Consider the following 19,905-nt stretch of genomic DNA (forward strand, 5'->3'; position numbering starts at 1 on the left):
ATTCATGAAGCCAGTTCTTGTTAATGAGCTTTAAAATAACATTTTATGAGGCCTTGGTCAAGTCATTTAAGTTCACATTTTCAAAAGTGATCTGTAATTTTGGGTGACACCGTTTGGGGCCTGATTTTACAGATGCTCAGCACCTGAACTACCCAGTGACTTCAAACAGAGTTGTGGGTGTTTAGCTTCTCTGATAATCAGAATGCACATATTTAAAGCTGGACAGCCATAAATTAATGCATGCAAAATAGAGGCTATTTTTGAAAATTTGGCCTTAATCTCACTACTTCAGGTTTCTAAATTTTATATTATTCTCTATAATAACAATTGCATATTTAGCTGACTGGGTTGTCTGAAGATTACTTAATGCTGATAAAGTCCTTTGAAGCTGTAAAGCCCTCTATACGTGCTAAGTACTAGTACTTTTTTCACTGATTTATTGCTAGCAATGTTGCTAAGAAAGAAATAAACACTTGCATGTTGGTTAACTGTTGGCCACTGCACCACATATTCTATAATTTCAGTCACTGGCAGTTTACTTTACCATGTTTATTTATTTTTGTTTGGGGGGTGTCTCAGCTCTGAACAAGAAATTTATCATTTCTTCCTGTTACTTATTCTTTTCCTGTAAGGGATAATGATGACACACTATAGTTAGAATTGCCCAACAAGGTAAAAAAATCCTTGTGTTTGGATAACTGCATGAAGCAATCTGCATTCTTGGAGTTCTGTTCTTCCTTTACTGCTCAAGCTATTATGTACAATAATCTAAAGAGAAAAGCGGTCTCTTTTTTTTTAAAGTGGTGCTCTCTCAATTGCACTTTCTGTCTCCTAGGGCAACATTTTCAAAAGTGTCTAAATGACATACAAACGTAAGTCCCATTTTCAAAAGTGATTTAGGGCCAGGGTTTTAAAGGTATTTAGAGTATCTAAACATGGAGATGGGCTCCTAAGGGGTACTTACAAAAGCATATGAGTGACTAACTCCCATAAATTTCAATGTGAGTTAGACACCTACCCTGCTCAGGTGCTTTTGTAAATCCCGCTAGATGTCAAGCTGGATCTGTAGGCACATAAACACATTCGCAAATCTGGCACCTATGCAATTAGGTACATACATTTCACTGAAGGTCAATGTGACTTTGGCTCATAAATACCTGAGTTACTTTTAAAAATAGGAGTTGAAAATTTTATCCCTAATATGATGAATTTGCTACCATTTGGAAAAGTAACTGGCCCACCCCATTCCCCCTCCAACCTTGATCATCTTCAAATATTGAGGGGGGGATAGCACTGAATTCACATCCAGATCCTAATTTCATAGCTGACCACTCTTTGTATAACGGTCTCAATCTCAGATCCCCCAAAATTCTGGAGATTTGAAACCAGGATCCAGATCCAGATGTTGCAGCTTCGTTTCATCTCTGTTATGTACACTACACCTGGTCAAACTATTTATTACAACTAACATTCTTTACAAATTCAGCCCCCTTTATGGAGAGTAAATCATTTCCAAACCATGTTTGATATTCTTAAAAATTTTTTAATATGCTCACAAAATAGTTTGGATGCATAATTTTCAAACTAAGATCCACTGTTGTCAATAGAACTACTCATTGTGCAGACGTTTAAGCATATGCCTAACTAAGTCTTTCCCACATTGGGGCCTATGTGTTTTTCAAAAGCTGTTTATTTCTATGTTTTGCTGTTTCTGGCATATGACTGGTCACTTCAGTCATATGATTTTGTTTCTTATCCCTGACTGGATGACTGGGATATTGTAAATGAGAGAATAAAGAGTAGTGAATAATGTCGTGAAAAAATGCACTTCCATTATGGATAATCATTTGTGCTGAAGTCATGAAACTCTTAGAGTTCATGAACATTTTGATGGATCCTGGGAAGTAACAAATAACCTGACTCCAGGAATGATAGCAAATTGAACTAGATGCTTTTATTCACTAAAGAGTGATCAAGTCCAGCTTTTAATTATTTACAGCTCTAATTATTTAATCAGTACTGCCTGCCTCTTCTCCTGTACAGATCCCTGGGTCCACAGAAAATCCTTTGTGGGATCTAGGGAAAGGTGTGGCATTAAAATTAACAATCAGTGTCAGAGATGTTCAGTGGTCCTATGTGAAAGTAGCAGGTGGTATTGGTCCTCTTCCAAATACACATCACAATGTTACTCTAAATGGCTTCCTGGGTCAGTCTCAGCAAAGAGACCAAAGACGAACTATGTACTGGAACTTAAATATTTTTTTACCCTAGAGGTTTCAAATGTTTAGAGCAGGGGTTTTCAAACTGGGGTTGTGACCCCTCAGGGGGATCACAAAGTTATTATGGGGGGGGGGAGGGAGGGTTGCAAGGTTATTATAGGGGGGGTCACAAACTGTCAGCCCCTGTGCATGCCGGTAAGGATGGCATGGCATGGGGGGGGGGGCATCACTTTTGTGGATGGAGGTCAACACAGACTGAAATATTTTCAGAGTGGGTCCCAGCAAAAACAAGTTTGAGAATCCCTGGTTTAGAGGGTTACCTCTCCAGTTTAGAATAAGGCACACTGGCATGTTTACTGTTGTGTTACATCTTACTACTTGTGTTACACCAGTTCTGTGGGAAAAAGCTACCTTATTTGAGACAGAGCTCTGAAGGAGAAAGAGATGGTACACTAGTTTTAACTTTTAAACCACAGGCTTTGACTTTTTGTAAAAGAATGTGATACAGAGCATTCGTGTCCTTGAATTAAAGGGAGGATGTGTCAGTATCACGTGGATAGGAGGTGAGTCAAGCACTCAATATTTTTCATTATAAAAGGATATTTCACTATAAAAGAGTGCTCAACACTATCTAGTAATCATACATGATAAAGATGAAGATGTCTGTTTCCAGTGCTTTCCTACTCTGTTGTCTGGCACATTGTTTGCCATTGACAATTCCTAGAATGGCAATATTAGAAATGGATGCCATCACAGATAGTGACCTAGACTTCCTCATTAATCTTATTTTTGTTTCACTAAGTGCTGTATTTCTCATATGTTTTCAGAGTTATCTGGATGCTTTCTACAAAGCTCACTTTAATCCAGGCGTTGTGCAGCAAAGAAGCTTAGACTCCCTGGCAAGTTGACTCCAGCATATGCAGTTGTTCTTTGGCCAGGAGATAAATGGCTGGCTGAATGCAGAAACTTTAGATCTCATGAAACAACCAAGATGTGGTGTCCCTGATGTGGCAGAGTACAACTTTTTCCCCAGGAAATTCAAATGGCCAATTTATAACTTGACATACAGGTAAAAGGAGCCTGCTATATTTTGCATTCTCCTCCCCCCCACCCCCACCCCTTTCAGTTCTCTGTTTTTTCGGGTAAGACTTTCCACTGATTTCTACAGCTTTTCAAGAAAAAAATTGAGCCTCTTGCTCCTCTGCTGCTGATGGTATTACTAAAAATCAAAGCTATATAATTTGCGTACGTATATTTACAATATATCTATAATAATTCAGAAATATTTAACGGTCTTTGTGGATAATTACCTCAGCATGAGCTCTCAGTGCAGTGCTGTGGCAAAAGGGCTAATGTGATCCTTGGATATATAAAAAGGGGAATATCAAGTAGAAGTAGGAAAGTGATCTTGCCTATGTATACTACATTGGTAAGACCACTACTAGAATATTATGTCCTGTTCTTCACACTTCAGGAAAGATGTTGAAATACTGGAGAGAGTTCAAAGGAAGGGCACTAAAATGATCCAGGGACTGGTAAACAAGCCATACAATGTGAGGCTTAGGGAGCTCAGTTTATTGAAGAGAAGTCTGAGAAATGATTTAGTCACTGTGCACAGGTACTTAAAATATGGAAAAGATATATGAAGACGGGAAGCTTTATAGCCTTACAGAACAAGGTCTAAGTGGGTGGAAGCTGATGTTAGACAAACTCAAGACTAGATGATCCAGTGGTCCCTTCTGGACTTAAAGACCATGAAATCTATGTACATATGTGCTTAAAATCTCTCTAGTTATCGTCTTCTTGAGTCTAGATGTTTCTTCTTAGTCATTATGAGTGTCTAATGCTGCAAAATCATGTTCAAATGGTTATTTTTATTTATCTGCAATGGAAATTCATACCTGTTTGTTCACTACATGCAAGAAGCCCACTGGTCTCAGTGTACATGCACTATGCATTATTATTATTTATTTGTATTATGGTAGCTCCAAAATGTCGCAAGTGAGTTCAGGGCCCTATTGTGCTAGGTGCTATACATACTATATTAAAAGATAGTATTATTATTATTGACAATCTCCCAGGACACTCTGTAGCTAACTTGAAAGTTGCCATTCTTTAACAAAAAATCTTCAAAAACAGACTTCCAACGAGAAACTGCAGAGCTGGAACTCATATGCAAACTTGACACAATCAGACTGGCTCTGAACCGGGACTTGGAATGGTTATCTCATTACAAGAAGTAATTGTCACTGTTCACACATTCTCACCTTCTAATCAGCGGTTGTCAATAGGCCTCATCTACCCTAACTGAGTTGACTTTGTTAGCACTTGCCCTCCCTATTGTTATGTTTCTTACCTTTGGATGTATATATATATATATACCTCCTATCGGTGGTTTCCATTCTATGCATCTGAGGAAGTGGGTTTGCAGCCCACGAAAGCTTATGCCTGCAGAAATTTGTTAGTCTTTAAGGTGCTACAGGACTTTCATTGTTTTTGCTGTATACAGACTAACACGGCTACCCCTCTGGAACTTTTGAATGCGGTAGGAATTTTTTGATGAATTATTTTCCTGGAAAAAAAAAAGTGAATTTGTCAAAACCAAAACTGTTTTTGGGGAAAAAATCAGATTTGATGAATTTCTCAAGTCAAAATTTGTTTTGAAAAACATTTCACAATTGTTGAAATGGCCTGTTTTGACATTTTCAAATGAAAAATTCTGGTTTCCCAGCTTGAACTGTGAGCTAATTATAGTTAAAAAAAAAAAAAAAAAAAAAGTGTACAAAATACAAAAAATGGCCAAAATAAAAATGAAACATTTTGAAATGATCGAAACAAAGCATTTTGACTGATCCAAACTGTAATGTTTTTGATTTTTCAATGTGCAAAAATTTTTTAGATTGAATTTTTGTCCCTATTCGGAATGGGAACATTTTTCGAGATTTCGTATGTTTTCCAGGGATAGGAAAACCGTTTTCTACCTAACTCTATCAGATACCACTGTTTGGCAACTGTCTGCAAATGAAATGAGGCTGCAGGGGTTAGATCTGCACCCTGGAACTCAAGAGTACTGGGTTCTATTCCCAACTTTCCTTATCCCTGGTCCTGTAACTGGATTCCTATGAGTGGATAGCACCCCACGAAAGTGACATAGCTGCAGCAGTCTGCCTGTATAGTTGCAGGAGCTGGGCCTTATGTATGACCTTGGGCAGGTTACTTAACCACTCTAGCGCTTACTTTACTCGGCTGTAAAATGGACCTTATAATACTTTCCTATCTCACAGGGATGTTATGAAGCAAAAGGCTACTGAATGTGGTGAGCTAGCCCTACATATTAGAGACAATTCTATTTTAAGTTTAACTTGCTGTAGCAGAGGGTGACAAAGTGGCCTATTCACTTTTATTTGTTTTTCTAAAGTTTACTGTTTGCCAGCTTAGGGTCACAGAAAAAATGAAGATATAAATATGCCTTAGAATGCTATTTGAAATAAATCAAAATATGCCACAGTTTCAATTATTTTTTTGTTAAACTTGTTTTGAAACTATTTTCTTGGCATGGTCCTTGTTTTCAATTGATTAGCACTTCAGTGCTTGTTTGGGGCTCAATCTATCCCACCGCCTCTCTTCCTCTCTGTTTATTTCTTTCTGCGGAAAAAAAAATATGCTTAGTGAAAACTCCTATCTTTCAGCTCCCTGAGAAAATTACCATCAGTCCCACCTACCTTACACATGACCCCAAAAACAAGAATTGCAGATATTGTGTTGTGCTTGTTGTTAGCATATTGTTCAGCAGTTTGGCAGACTCGCACACTTGCAAAATCATAGAAGTATAGGACTGGAAGGGACCTCAACAGGCATTTAGTCTGCTCCTCTGCACAGAAGATAGGACTAAGTAATAACTAGACCATTCCTGACAGGTGTTTGACTATGTAACAGTTTGTGCTGGCAAGTTTGCACTGGGGGAAATTTACCTCTGTGCAAAGGACCAACACAAGGCCTATGAGCCACTTAATACCCACCTTAAGCTTTATTTTGCAATCCTCAGCAGAGGATGTTTTTAACATTAATATTAGTGTCATCTGTTATCACCTCAGCCTGGGTGGATAGCATTTTATACTTCACACCGTTGGGTGTTGTCAGAAGGCTTTGGTATCACTGCAAATAATTGCCAGCCGGAAATGTCAGTTAACAACAACATGCTTTGCTGCTGCTTAAGATTAAGGCACTGGTTTAGGAGATCTGAGTTCAATTCCCATCTCTGGTATGGTATTTCTGGCTCACTTTAAGTCACGTGATCGCTCTGTGACCCAATTCCTCAAACCCTTTGTCTGCCTTATCTATTTAGATAGTGCCTCGCCAGTGTTTCCCTTCCGTTGGAAGCCACTAGTATAATAGAAGTAAGGATAGAAATAAAATCCATGCCTGCATTCCTTGCATGTCCAAAAATTCTCTAATGAAAACAACTGGATGTGCATGAATGCAGGATTCAGCCCATCACCTGCACACAGGATGATTGTTGTAAGTAATCTTTCATGACTCAACTTCTATATTAATGTTTTGAGAAAAATGTTTAATGTTTGTGACGAAATAATTACCCTCTTATGCTGAAACATTAAAGATAGTCTTTGAGTTGATCACTTTTCCTTGCGGTATGTCTTTCTACCCACAAGCAAAGACCATCCAAAATACTGAGGTTTCTTTTTATTTGTGGACATTGCCTTTAAATAGAAAAGGACCAACATTTATTATGCAGAAACTTCTGCAGGATGGATTGTTTTTCCATTTTCTTTTAACATTTAATGTTGAAAAAGACCCCCATTTTCCAATTCTCCTTCTATATTTAACTTTATGTCTTTTATTACAAGACTGATTAGGTTAGTGTTTGCCTAGAGAAAAAAATCATTCCCATGGTAATTTTTTTTTCTACAAATAAAATGGCTGTGTATCTGGGCCGTGAGGTCACAGAACAATTATTGAAAAGGCACTAAAAACAGAATCTTTAGAAGAGTGCTTTCCTTATAGACTTCAAAGACTCAGGAGCCTGAGTATAATCACTTTAAAACAATAATCAAATTATGAAAATTATAGTGGAAGAGGACTTTCTGGCTATCTAGTCCATCCTCCTACTAGTTCAGGGCAGTCCTTAACAGTATATTTACTAGTGTTTTGACTAGTCTCACATTAAATATCTGAAGTTCAGGGCTTCAAACCATTTGTCCCTAAATAATTACTCTCCCTTTTATGTTTATAACCTTCAAATGTTTGCCGGTAGTTACCCATCCTCATCTTTAAACATCACGTAGTCAAGCTATACTTATTGTAATAACTCTGTGACCACCTAGGAACTTACCAGTGTCACTATGTTGCACACCGTGGTCACTTAGAACTTCACTCTGACGATGAGCATAGAAATTATAGCCTCCTATTCCAAAAACACAGGCTCCTACCCAGTGCTTCAGTTGTGCCAGGGCAGCCCCAGCACATCCAGGCTGGGCAGTTCATAGCCCTGGCACCTCTGGATTTGCTGCATCAATTAAGAAAGTAAAAATATCGCTTGAGCCCCAGCACCTAATGGCTTGAGCCCCAGCACCTCTTTCATTACAAATTAAGCATTGTTCCTACCACCTGAGCTAACAAAAGAGTTGATATTAGCAATATGGAGCCTAAGACACACAGTGGGTCACTTCTAATTCCAGCCTGTAGTGTAGTGGGCAGTAGTACACAAGCACTCCAGCTGTTCCTTTGCATACCCCGTTAGTTAGAAGAAGCTAATTGCAGAGCATCTGGGATTCAAGGAGTTTAAATTATTCCCTGATACTAACACACATCTCTGAGACTGCTTAGGACTCAGATTTGCTGCTGTTCCACACAGCAGACACGCTCAGAACTTCACAACAGCTGGGATTGAATTTAGTAAAGTGTTAATATGGAAGGTTATTTTAAAAATTACAAGGCAGATCCCCAGCTGGGGTTAATTGTCATAGCTCTTCTGATGTCAGTAGAGCTATGACTAGTAATTCTGAGGATCTGCCACCACCACTTAATTCAGTTAAAAGCAATATCACATATGTCAGTAATGCAATTATGGAGAACTGACTAACTCAGGGTGCGGTATTTTCAGAGGGAAGGGAGTAGGAGATGTATAAATCATTATTGGATCCATTATTAGAAAGAGTGTATGCCAGAATTTACAATGTTATTACCTATGATTTGCCTGTACATTGAGTTGCTAGCTATATGACAGGCAGCCTAAGTGGGAATGCAACAACAACCTGAGATTCATTACTGTAGGGTGAGGAGGTGTATGGTGATAGACCAGTGAAAGGGCTAGGGACCACTTGATAGTGTAATATTGACTATCATATTTGTTACTAACAGTAACTGAAATTGGTAGGCCTCTGTGAGAGGCTTGTGCAGCCTTAGCATAACTAAGTCAGGAGGGGAGGGGGGTTTGGGCGATAACAGGAAGACCCCTTACTCAATGTTTGCCTGACACCACATCCCCCTTCCTTGATGCTCTGGTGAACGTGATGGGATCTGTGTTTCAGTAAAAAACCAATAAGCTTATATATGCATGTCCTCTGGGAGATGTGTGTCTGGGCCTCAAGATATATAGATTCTGTAGGAATACATTTAGGTAATTAGTACTCTGAGGCGACCTCTTGATTAACTTTTGAAACTGCTTGCCCAACAAGTTTTTTTCTTGATGTGTTCTTATCTACTAAAAAGGATAAATAGAGGGGAGAGGTTTGGACTCTTTGGGATCTCTTCTTGGACACAGTTTTGGGATCCTTTCATGACAGCTGGAAGATCAAGTCAGTCAGAAAGCTGTCACTGTTTCCACTTGAAAGCTGCCCCAAACTTTGGTAATTATTGAGGGTTCAGGGTTGGGGTGTTTTACTAACCTATTGCGGACGTGTGTAAGTCCTTCAGCCTAAGTAAAATATAGCTTTAAAGTAAGAGCACTTTTGTGTTATACTATTTTACCAGTCCAGCTATCGACCAGATGGTCGTGTCTCCCTTTGGTTTATTTCCTGGCACCACCGTGCACAAAGTAAAGTTACCATGAGCTTTGGGTTGGCAGAACTCTGGGTAACAAAGGGGCTGCACAGAACAGCAGAACTCAGCTGCCTGTCACAGCCAGGTGAGAGGGGGCAGTGTTGATACTGGACACTTAGTGATCAGTGTGGATACCAGTGAGACACGGTACGCCCGATTTGCAGATCAATAAGGTTTAATGTGCAAGGTTTTCTATAAATATACTAGTTGAATACAAAGCCTAAAATTAACTATAATATATCATACTCACTAAGCCTCGAGAGCTAAGCAGTCACTCAAAAGGTTGTATACAGGAACGGCTTTCTTCAGGGGCCCCGCCAGGGAGTCAGTGGATCCTCTGGTCCGACCGGCAGCACCTCCCGCGGAGTCAGGTGTTGATGGAGCGCCCCCCTTTGTCTAAGTGGTGACTTCTTATACCCTTCTATAAACAGCTTTCACCTACTTACCTCTTTACTCATTATCATATATGCTAATTATCTACATTGGGTTTTCACCCTTGACTACATTCCATTCTCACCATGGTAATTGGGGTCGTCAAAACAACATCTGGTGATAGGAAGGGCAGGGTAAAAATATGCCCCTTTGCAGTGAAACAGTGTACCCCCAGACATTCAAGGATAACTTCTTGTTCCCATCACTGTTATCTATGTGCAGCTGCAAGCATACATGTTGTGTATTTTGTCTTGTTATGTGCTGTGGTGTGCAGACATTGAGACATCTGCAAGGTTACTCAGTAGTCCTATTCATCTCTGCCAACTGGAAGATGTCATGCTACAGGGGTCAGAATAGCCAAGCAAGCAACTGAAGCTATGGTAGGCCTGTAGGACAGTGGTCAGGCAACTCAAATTGCACTGGGCCCCCAACAAGCAGAAGAGAAGGGATGAGCAAAGCAAAAGAACTTTGCTACCTATTGCTGTTGTTGGTGCATGAGAGGAAAAGAAACTAGTGCAACTGTCACAGCCCAGGGGCCGTTTGCTGAGGCTGCCGTTAGAAAAATTATCTTTTTAGTGACAAACTGAATAAATTTGACAAGAAATGAATTAAACACAAGACCATGAAACCCCACAATCCCATTTTGTCAAAGTCACTTCTTAGAGGAGAACTGTATTTTAAGACGAGATGAGAATTTAACTTCTTACCACCACAGTATCTGAGTGCAGACGGAAGGGTCTAAAGGTGGACTGGATAATACACACTTGCTAACTGGGGTGCATTACTAGCGAGCCAGGGAGTGGCAAGGACACTGGTACCCCTCACTTCCCATTCATGGTGGGTGATGGGGGGAAGAAATGAGGGTAATTCTGCTCCCAGTTGGTTTTCCTTCCCTCTCCCTCTCTGGGACAGGGGTTTGGCTTTAACTTGGTCTGAGTTCTGAGCCTGTTCCACCTGCTCCCACTGCAACTGGATGATGGGGGCCAGGACAGACTGACAAACTGGCTCCCACTTCCAGAGGCAGGGGAGGAAGCGGAGGTTGTTTCTGCCCCCTGATGGCTTGTAGACATTTCCAGCACCACCCTTTCACACCTTTATTTCTGGAGTTCTTGGGCTGGTGGGGGCTATACTGGTCACAAGATTTTATGGGTCTGAAAGGGCTTTTTTCCCCCTCAGATGGGAAAATTGACAAATGACCATTTGGGATTTTTTCACCTTCCATCTGCCATCTTGGAGATCTGGTTCAGGGATTTACATTCCATTTATCACCATTTGTTGCCCAATGTGAGGTCTCTGTAACCCAATGGGCTCAGAGCATAATACTGCACAGTGAGGGGGTAAGTCTTCATGTCTCCCATCATTTCATCTCTCCTACCTCCGGCAGGAAGGAGGGGATTGGGCTGGGACTCTGATTGCCTGCCAGGGTCCCTGGGCAGGCCTGAGGGAGAGAGGAGTAGAAAGGGAATTGCCTCAGAGCCATCGTTAGGTGTGTAGAACCCAGGGCCATTGATGCCCAGTTAAATTCCACACTAGAATTCCTCGGCTGGTTAGTTTAGGGAGAGGTTTCTCATTGGCTAATAGTTTAATAAACCTGAGGCTTCCCCATTTAACCATTCGCAGGCATACGTGTTTCATTGCTTCAGTGTCCACATTAGCATATTAGATAGTATGTAGGGAAAAACCCTGCATTCACGGGGGGATGGACAAGATGATTTAATAGGTGTTTTCCATATCTAATTGCTATGACTATATTTAATACTGGCTGAAGCTTACAGTTAAATTAGAAACCGGACCAAATAATCCAATACAAAATTCCGCCCACCTTCATCTCTTTTTGCTATTTGTCATCACTTGATAAAACTCTTTTTCTCATTTGGGCAACTGGCTGAATTTTTAACATTTAGCATCATTGTCTCTTGCCTGTTTTATAAACAGGCTGAATTATACTGAGACACACTGTGTAATATAAAGCTGGGTGAGGTCTCTGATGGAAGATCAGACTAAATGAAGGTGGCAGGTGAATTTCAGCTCTGACAGAACTTTTGTCTGGTATTCATGTAGGCATGTGATGTGATGTGATGGGAACAGAATCAGTAATGGTAACCAATCTGGATTCTAAAATATTGAATTGACCTTGTGGAAACAAGAAGTAGCCACAAACTCAAAAGTATTGTAGCATTTGCTGCTGCCATTCTACCAGTTTCACTATATCTTGGGTTTGTAAATTAGCGTAATCCCATGCTTCTCTCATGCTTTGTACACAGATAGAACCTGCCTATCTAGGTTTTTATACAGCCCACATGACAGTAGGAACTGTATGCCTAATAGACCTATATAAATTATATTACTGTTTTTAAAGGAAGTCAGATGACGTGAACTGGCCATTTTACAGGCTCAATATATCTCTAAGGCCAACATTTTTCAAAAGTGAGTAACCGATTTTCAGTTGCTGTGTTTACAGGTACATCTCAACTTGGTAGCCAAAACCTAGGACAGCCCAATCCAATTTTAAAAATGTGTCTAAAAATTATTCTGATATGGATTGAGACGCACCAAATAAACCCAAAACAGAAACATGTTAGTAATATAATATACCTCTCATTGCTATTGTGTTATGAATTAAGAGAGTAAGTGTGCTAAATAGGTGATTCGCTAATGAATTAGTATAGACATTAAAATTATACAATTATTTTACTTTAAGAAAATCCATCAGTTCACATAACTTGTCATATATTGTCAAAATAAAAGAAAAGTAATTATCCTATCAAAGGGGGGAAAAGTAGGTCAATTTAAGTTATTGCAAAGTAATGAAATAATGCTGAGTTGCTTCTACACAATACTTCCCACAGCATCTGTAAATATGCTGAGAGAATGTTTATATAAAGATAGAGTTACTAAGCCCTTAGTGGGACCACAGATGTCCAAACCACGACTTCTTCGGGTGAAGAAAAAAAAATAGCCATGTAAGCATGTTTACTTTACAATGACAAGGAAGTTCTAACTGGTCCACAAGAGATGAGTCACCAGTTTAGGTCTATAAAAGTAAGGTATTTACACTCTGAAAATCAGAGTTTCAGAACCCAAGAATTCATCATGATGCATCCAAGCCTTGCAGCTGCCTTCCTTTTCTTGTTGGGCTTGTCATACTGTTTGACACTGCCTATTTCCCATGAAGACAGCGATGAATTCACAACAGAAGACCTCCAGTTTGCAGAGGTACAGTATAAAATCACTCTTCACATATGAAGGTCTGTTGTTTGATTGCCTTTGTTCTTTGGAAACTAGAAATATTTTCTTTTTTCTGTAGCGCTATCTAAAGACACATTACAACCTACGTTCCAGTCCTGCTGGCATAATGAGGAAGAATGCTAACACAGTGGCATCCAAACTTCGAGAAATGCAATCTTTTTTTGGGTTGAAGGTGACTGGCATATTAGATGAAGAAACATATGAGCTGATGCAGCAGCCAAGATGTGGTGTTCCTGATGTGGGGGAATACAACTTTTTCCCTAGAAAACTAAAATGGTCAAAAAATAATTTAACATACAGGTAAAATTATAACATTTAGTGTTATTGTTTCTTATTTTCAAGATATCCTGCTACATAGTTGTTCAACAGCTATTATATTGAATATCAAGTTGACAAGCTCAGGAAGAACTCAGTTGTCACCTATGATACAATGGTGCCATTAAAAAGTCACTGTTAGCCAGAAACCAAAGAGTAGTAAACAAGAGACAGAGGGCTATTTTTCCTGTGTATTGAATATGGAAATAACTATAGTATATCTGATAATGCTGCATAGTAAGCTGTTAACAAACATTGCTTTTGTAGTGATGACCACTGTATCTCTTTAATGTTCTCTTGATCATGTATTATCTCTCCAGAATGGTCAGGTGCATGATATTTTATATCTCTTCAAAATATTTATTGTAAAATATGCTCTACCTGATTAAAGTCCAATATTAGCTATACAAAATATCTTAATAAAGAACAAACTTTTAGTTTTCTGGGGTTTCTCTAGTGAATATAATAATGGGGGGAAAAAAACCCAAATCCCAAATTGTTAGGTCATTATCTCTCTGAATGATACTGATAGATGGAAATGTACATTTTTATTTTTGGATTACTACATATTAATATTTTTTTTTTCTGAGATAAATGCATTTTAGGGATAGCTTTTGAGAAATGACTGTCTCCCAGTCAAAAATAGGTTTTCATGGAGGTACATTGCAAAGTTACTTGGCTCTGCAGAAAGGTTAATTTAAAATATTTTATCTGATTGATAGAATTGTGAATTACACTCGAGATCTGACACGTGCTGAAGTGGACAGAGCGTTCAAAAAAGCATTCAAGGTTTGGTCTGAAGTGACACCACTGAACTTTACTAGAATTCGTAGTGGCACTGCTGATATCATGATTTCCTTTGGAACTAAAGGTAACAAAGAAAGATTACTTTTTAGCAATTTAATTATATCTTCACCTGTTAATAATGAGATGTAAATGCTGTTGGTATTTTAAATGCTGCTTTGTAGAACATGGCGACTTTTATCCCTTTGATGGACCTTCTGGATTACTGGCTCATGCTTTTCCTCCTGGACCAAATTACGGAGGAGATGCCCATTTTGATGATGATGAAACCTGGTCAACTGATTCCAGAGGTAACATATGTTCTAAAGATCACTTTAACTAGAACTGGGAGCACTATTTGTTTCAAATAATATTGGCTATGAATTTTGGCCCTTTTGGATAGCAAATCATTCACAATCTCATCCTGATTTCATAAAATGCATTTGCTATTCAGAATATTTGCCAGACACTTTGGATGGATAATTTTTACCCTATATATTGTTTGTGAACAATTGCTTTGACTGTTCTCTGTTTGTTTTTCATTATTCATGTTGTGTGATTGGTTACTAAAATCACAGAGAGCTGTTTTTAATTCCAGATTGTAGATAGGAGAATGGTACATGTCTGGCACGAATTTTGGACAAAAAATTATTTGTGCTAAAATTGGGGATTTGCAACCCTTTTCTAGAATACCTGTCAGTTGTCTGAATACACCAAAATAATGAACAACATGACCTAGGTACCCAGAGAAACAAGGCAGTTTGGGTTTTTTAACCATTCGATCATCGTATTGTTGCACTTGCATATAGGGTGCCCAGCTCGTATCTCACACAGATGGTGTGACTCCCACTAGAGCCAGGTGTAGATACTCACCATATCTAAAAATCAGCCAACTTTTATGAAGTTTGAAAATATTTGCCCTTCTCTGCACAAGGAGCCAGTTTTGAAAAATTGATCCAATTGTCACTAACATCGTTTCAGCTGCTGTTACTGTTTTTCAGCATGGTGTCATCTAGCTTTGTTGGGAACAGATTTAATTGACTCAGTGCTGTTTTTGCTTTGTTTTCTTGTAGGATATAACTTGTTTCTTGTGGCTGCCCATGAGTTTGGTCACTCTTTGGGGCTTGAGCACTCCAGAGACCCGGGAGCACTGATGTTCCCTATTTACACATACACTGGCAACACGGGCTTCTTGCTTCCTGATGATGATGTGCAAGGAATCCAAGTTCTCTATGGTTTGTCTTCCTTTTGCCATTTCATCCATATATCCTGGGTCGTAGACATTGCACTGCAATTTAATTTAGGGTTAGCAATCTGCTGCTGATGTTCCTATTGCTCAATGGTCACTACATGGTAAATTAGACAGAAACCAAGGATCATGGGAATCAGGTCCCACTGTCAGAAGACACCCACATTTAACTGTCAGACATAAACTGCAGTAAGCAGTATCAAGTGCACAGGTGGTTTCTATTAGCTGGCTACCTGCTGTGGTGGACTTAAGGTCCCTGAGCTGTCTCACATGAGAATATGATCAAAGATCATGAAGTGGAAGAAACAGAAATGTCCATAAGGGAGACCTTGAGAGGAAGCAACATTCTCAGAGGCCCCAGAGATCATGGTGTCCATGATGCCCATTTAGCTTTAGCCACTAATATCTTTGCAACATAACTAAACCCCAAAGCACAGGAACATGATTTGCTAGAGGACGAATAAGAAGGGAAAGTAAACATCATCAGTCCAGACCGTTTGTCCTTGATAGTCATATTCATTCTGTTACAGGTGGACTCTTTAGTGTTCCATTTAGTACATGGTTATCTTACATGGAAGGAGAACGAAAGCAGTCAAAGCTAAATTATAATTTATGGTTACAGGTGCAGGAGACAGAGATCCCAACCCAAAACACCCCAAAACTCCAGAGAAATGTGATGCAAATTTGTCACTTGATGCAATAACAGAACTTCGAGGAGAAATGGTGATCTTCAAGGACAGGTGAGACAGTAATAAATGATGGAAAGTGTGGTTTACATACTCTTCTGTTGCGGTATAGGGCCAAGCCAACTCACTACTAGAACTACACTTGGTACAACTGAAATAAGAAATTGGCCCCAAAACCTTGTACAAACTTGAGTAAGAGGAAAAACACTATTTAATTTATTTTTATTTTCCATTAATCATTTGTTTCTGAAAAAATAATTGATGTGATTCTTTTTTATCTTCCAACAAAACTGCTAACTTTCTCCTTTAGAGGTTTATCTCTTTAAGATTTTATTAAGCACAGCTAAAATAGGTTGTGAAATCAACAAAAATGACTGTAAGGGCTATAAAGCCTATCACATTTAAGCAGCCTTTATAACATAAATACAGGCTTGATTCCCTGTCACACCAGTGTGAATCAAGAGTAAATTCCTGGAAGTCAGTACAGTTGTACTGATATGAAACTGGTATGAGGGGCTCAGTCTGCACGTGATCAAGCAGCCATACTTACCATTTCACAGGATTCCTCTGGATTTTCTCCAAAATTCAGAAATTATTTCATTCCCTGTGCAAAATTGCACTGCACACAACAACCTTACATGTGCACTGCCACATTTAGCTGTACTTTTTCTTCTTAGGGAAAAAAAAATTGGGCAAAATGAAATCAGTTTGTTCTCTTCTGAGAAAGTGTTCCTGTTCTGAATGAGAGAGGTAATCTGAAGCATCATGACTAGGAGAGGAGGTGGAGGTCTATAAGGTTGTCTTTGAATTAAAGTGTGGTCCACATTATAAAAAAGACTGGGAACCCCAAATTAGTTAATATTTGTGAAGCACTTTGAAAATGCTTTACTATGAAAGAAGATAATAAAAAGTCCATTTTCTCTTTCTGAATTAGGTTCTTCTGGCGCCTACATCCTCAGATGGTTGACGCAGAACTGGTGTTAATTAAGTCATTTTGGCCAGAACTTCCAAACAAAATTGATGCTGCTTATGAAAATCCCATGAAAGATCATGTGTTCATATTTAGGGGTAAGCCTTTTGCAAATGGCAGAAAACTGGAAGTATCTTAATTAGTCTCACCGAATAAAGATACTTAGGGTTAAATCCTACAGTCTTTGCTCAGACAAAACTTCCATTGGTTTCACCCCATGCAACCCTACAAGACTTCAGTGGACTAAAGAATGCAGAATTTAGACCAGAAAGTTAGGTCCTCAACTGGTATAATGGCTTCATTTTATACCTGGGAGGATCTGGCCCCAACAATCTAAGTCACATAAAAATAAAAATGTCATATAATAATGTAATAATCATTGCTGAGTTTTACTCTTCTAATACTTTTCCATTGATGCTACACTATTGTAAAAGATTAACATTTTGTCATCATTGTTTACAGGCAGGAAATTCTGGGCTCTGAATGGCTATGTCATAGTTGAAGGTTATCCTAAAAAAATACATGAATTGGGGTTCCCTAAAGACATTAAAACAATAGATGCGGCTGTCCACATTAAAGACACTGGCAAGACTCTCTTTTTTACTGGAGACAAGTACTGGAGGTATGTTAGAGATTTATTACTTTTTATTTACAATTCTAGCAAAGTTAATTTTATACAAAAGGGCCAATTTTTTGTTTGTTTGTTTCAGTGTAGACACTTACGGCCACATGGATCATATGTTTTTTTCTATAGTTTCCACATTTTATAGGAGTAGCAGCTCTTTAGAATGTACCATAAAGATGTAGGTAGCAATAATTAAATAAACACATAGGACTAAATTACGACTTTCAGCACAGCACTGAGAAGAAGGTTGTAAGCACTTTGCACCACTCCAGGATTACCCCCATGAGGCACTATAATTCAGGTACACCTCAGACAGAATTCCTTCACTGCTTCCCTCTTCCTTGGCATGAATGGGACAAGGTAGTAAATTACTACTGCTCTAATCCACCAGCAAATGTGACCCACCAAGTTCTGGTTTTCTTGTGCTGGCCAGCTAGTGGGGCACAGAGACAATGTTCCATGCATTCCCTGCCACTCTCTGCCCACCTGCTCCAGAGAAAGACTTGCAGCACCATTGCCCCTGTATACAAGATCCAGGTACAATCTAGCCTTTTTATTCTGTCATTTATTACCCAACCTTTACAAATTTACCTTTATTGTTCTTGTATCAGCTGAAGTTGTGTTTCTGGTATAGTGACACCTAGAAAATTGAACTCATAATCACCATTTCATTTGGCATAGACAATCTAGTGACTTCCAGCCACTCACAACCTGGGTATCTTTGAACAAGGTACCTAAAGGGTTATAGGACTTTTGTCAGAGTGCAATGCCCCAAGCCATGCAGGTTTCCTGAATTTGTATTTTCTTCCGTGATTAATATAGCTATGATGAAGAAAACCAAGTTATGGAAAAAGGCTATTCCAAACGGATAGAGGAAGAATTCCCAGGAATTGGCAATAGAGTGGATGCAGTCTACCAAAAAAATGGTATTTTCTCCCTTTCATTCTTACCATTAGAGCTGGTCCAAAATCAGAATTCCCAACATTTTGAAATTTCCTTCCATCCAAAACAGAGCAAAAGGTTGAAAATGTCCTGTGAAATGAATCTTTGGAAATTTTGAAACAACTTTATTCTGTTTTGTTTTAAAATATTTCATTTTGATCTTATAGAAATGTTTCATTTCAAGTAACATAATATATAAAAATCAAACCAATAAAGCTGAAACAAAGCACATTGATCTTATAGAAAAGAAATGTTTCAATGATTTTGTCAAAACTTTCAACGCAATCAATATATTCTTGTGATATGTTTCCATTTCATTAACTCAACATTTTCTGATGGAAAAGTGTTCCATTTGAAATTTTTCAACCAGCTCTAATCACCATGTATTATTTTGTGACATTTTAAATTGTTTTCTTTTTAATAAGAACGTTTGTCATGTACAATGCTTTATATGCTCAAAATAGTGAGTTTGGTGGGCAGGTTTTAAAATTTTGTAGGAGGGAAACTGAGAAAGGAAGGTGAAATATCTTTTCCAGGGCCACCCAAAAACTCTCTGGTAGAACTAGAGTCAGAACTCTACACAATGTGTCCATGCCTCTGAGATCAGACTACATTATATTTAAATAGTATTTTCAAATCAGGGAACTGAATAAATGAGTAACCACATGATTTTCACAGCCATATGCTATGTAAAAGAGAAGAACCAAATTTCTGAGCATTCAAAATATTGACTGCTGGCACTAATTTAGGAGCCAGAGTTAGGCCAATTTGAAAATTTAGCTCAGAATGTCAAATAGCAAATCGTTTTGCTGAATAGACTTAGTCTGAAAACCCAGGATTTCTTTTTATTTGAAGTAATACTTATAACAAAATTCCAACTGGTATTAATTTGTGAATGTAATTCATTTTAACAAGTCTTTTTCCCGACAGGTTACATCTACTTTTTCAACGGGCCACTGCAGTTTGAATACAGCATCTGGAGCAAAAGAATTGTTCGTGTCTTGAAAACTAACTCCATGTTCTGGTGCTAATCACTTTCTACTTGGGTACCATGTTGCAAGCTGTGGAACAGCCTGAAGCAAATGGAAATACTATTGTGGGAATAGGGATTTATAGAGAATGATTCTGTGAACAAACTCTGTTTATCTGCCACCAAAGGTATACTGTATATATGGGAACTGTATAGCTTATATCAGTCTGGAACTGAATTAATTTAATAGGAGGTGAGAGAAGAAAATGATTAGCATTTCAAAAGACATTAGACCATTTAAAGTCAATGAAGAACTAAACAGATCCCCCTGCGAGATGCTGAATTCATCCTGTGGGATCGCATGTACAATCAAATCCACTAATTTGAGGGTTCTTAGCATCTTGCA

General features: G+C 38.7%; 1 protein-coding gene across 1 annotated transcript; it reads left to right on the forward strand.

Annotated features, from left to right (window-relative positions):
- Positions 1-12,803: 12,803 nt before the first annotated feature.
- On the forward strand, positions 12,804-19,560 carry LOC137165708 (collagenase 3-like). The gene is made up of 10 exons (XM_067567101.1): positions 12,804-12,926; positions 13,018-13,259; positions 13,997-14,145; positions 14,243-14,368; positions 15,131-15,292; positions 15,929-16,046; positions 16,927-17,060; positions 17,425-17,584; positions 18,410-18,513; positions 19,460-19,560. Exons 1-10 carry the CDS (start codon positions 12,804-12,806, stop codon positions 19,558-19,560), a joined length of 1,419 nt encoding a protein of 472 aa, XP_067423202.1.
- Positions 19,561-19,905: the final 345 nt, after the last annotated feature.

The sequence above is a fragment of the Emydura macquarii genome, unplaced genomic scaffold (genome assembly GCF_026122565.2).
Source record: "Emydura macquarii macquarii isolate MOO-44397 ecotype Brisbane River unplaced genomic scaffold, CSIRO-AGI_Emac_v2 contig_318, whole genome shotgun sequence".
Taxonomy (NCBI): domain Eukaryota; kingdom Metazoa; phylum Chordata; order Testudines; family Chelidae; genus Emydura; species Emydura macquarii.

What these genes read in the sequence shown, in the direction of transcription:
- LOC137165708 (XM_067567101.1), top strand. Translation starts at nt 12,804, where the DNA reads ATGATGCATCCAAGCCTTGCAGCTGCCTTCCTTTTCTTGTTGGGCTTG. An exon ending in GATTTCCTTTGGAACTAAAG is followed by an intron (nt 14,146 to 14,242) that starts GTAACAAAGAAA and finishes GCTGCTTTGTAG; the next exon opens with AACATGGCGACTTTTATCCC. An exon ending in TGCAGTCTACCAAAAAAATG is followed by an intron (nt 18,514 to 19,459) that starts GTATTTTCTCCC and finishes TTTTCCCGACAG; the next exon opens with GTTACATCTACTTTTTCAAC.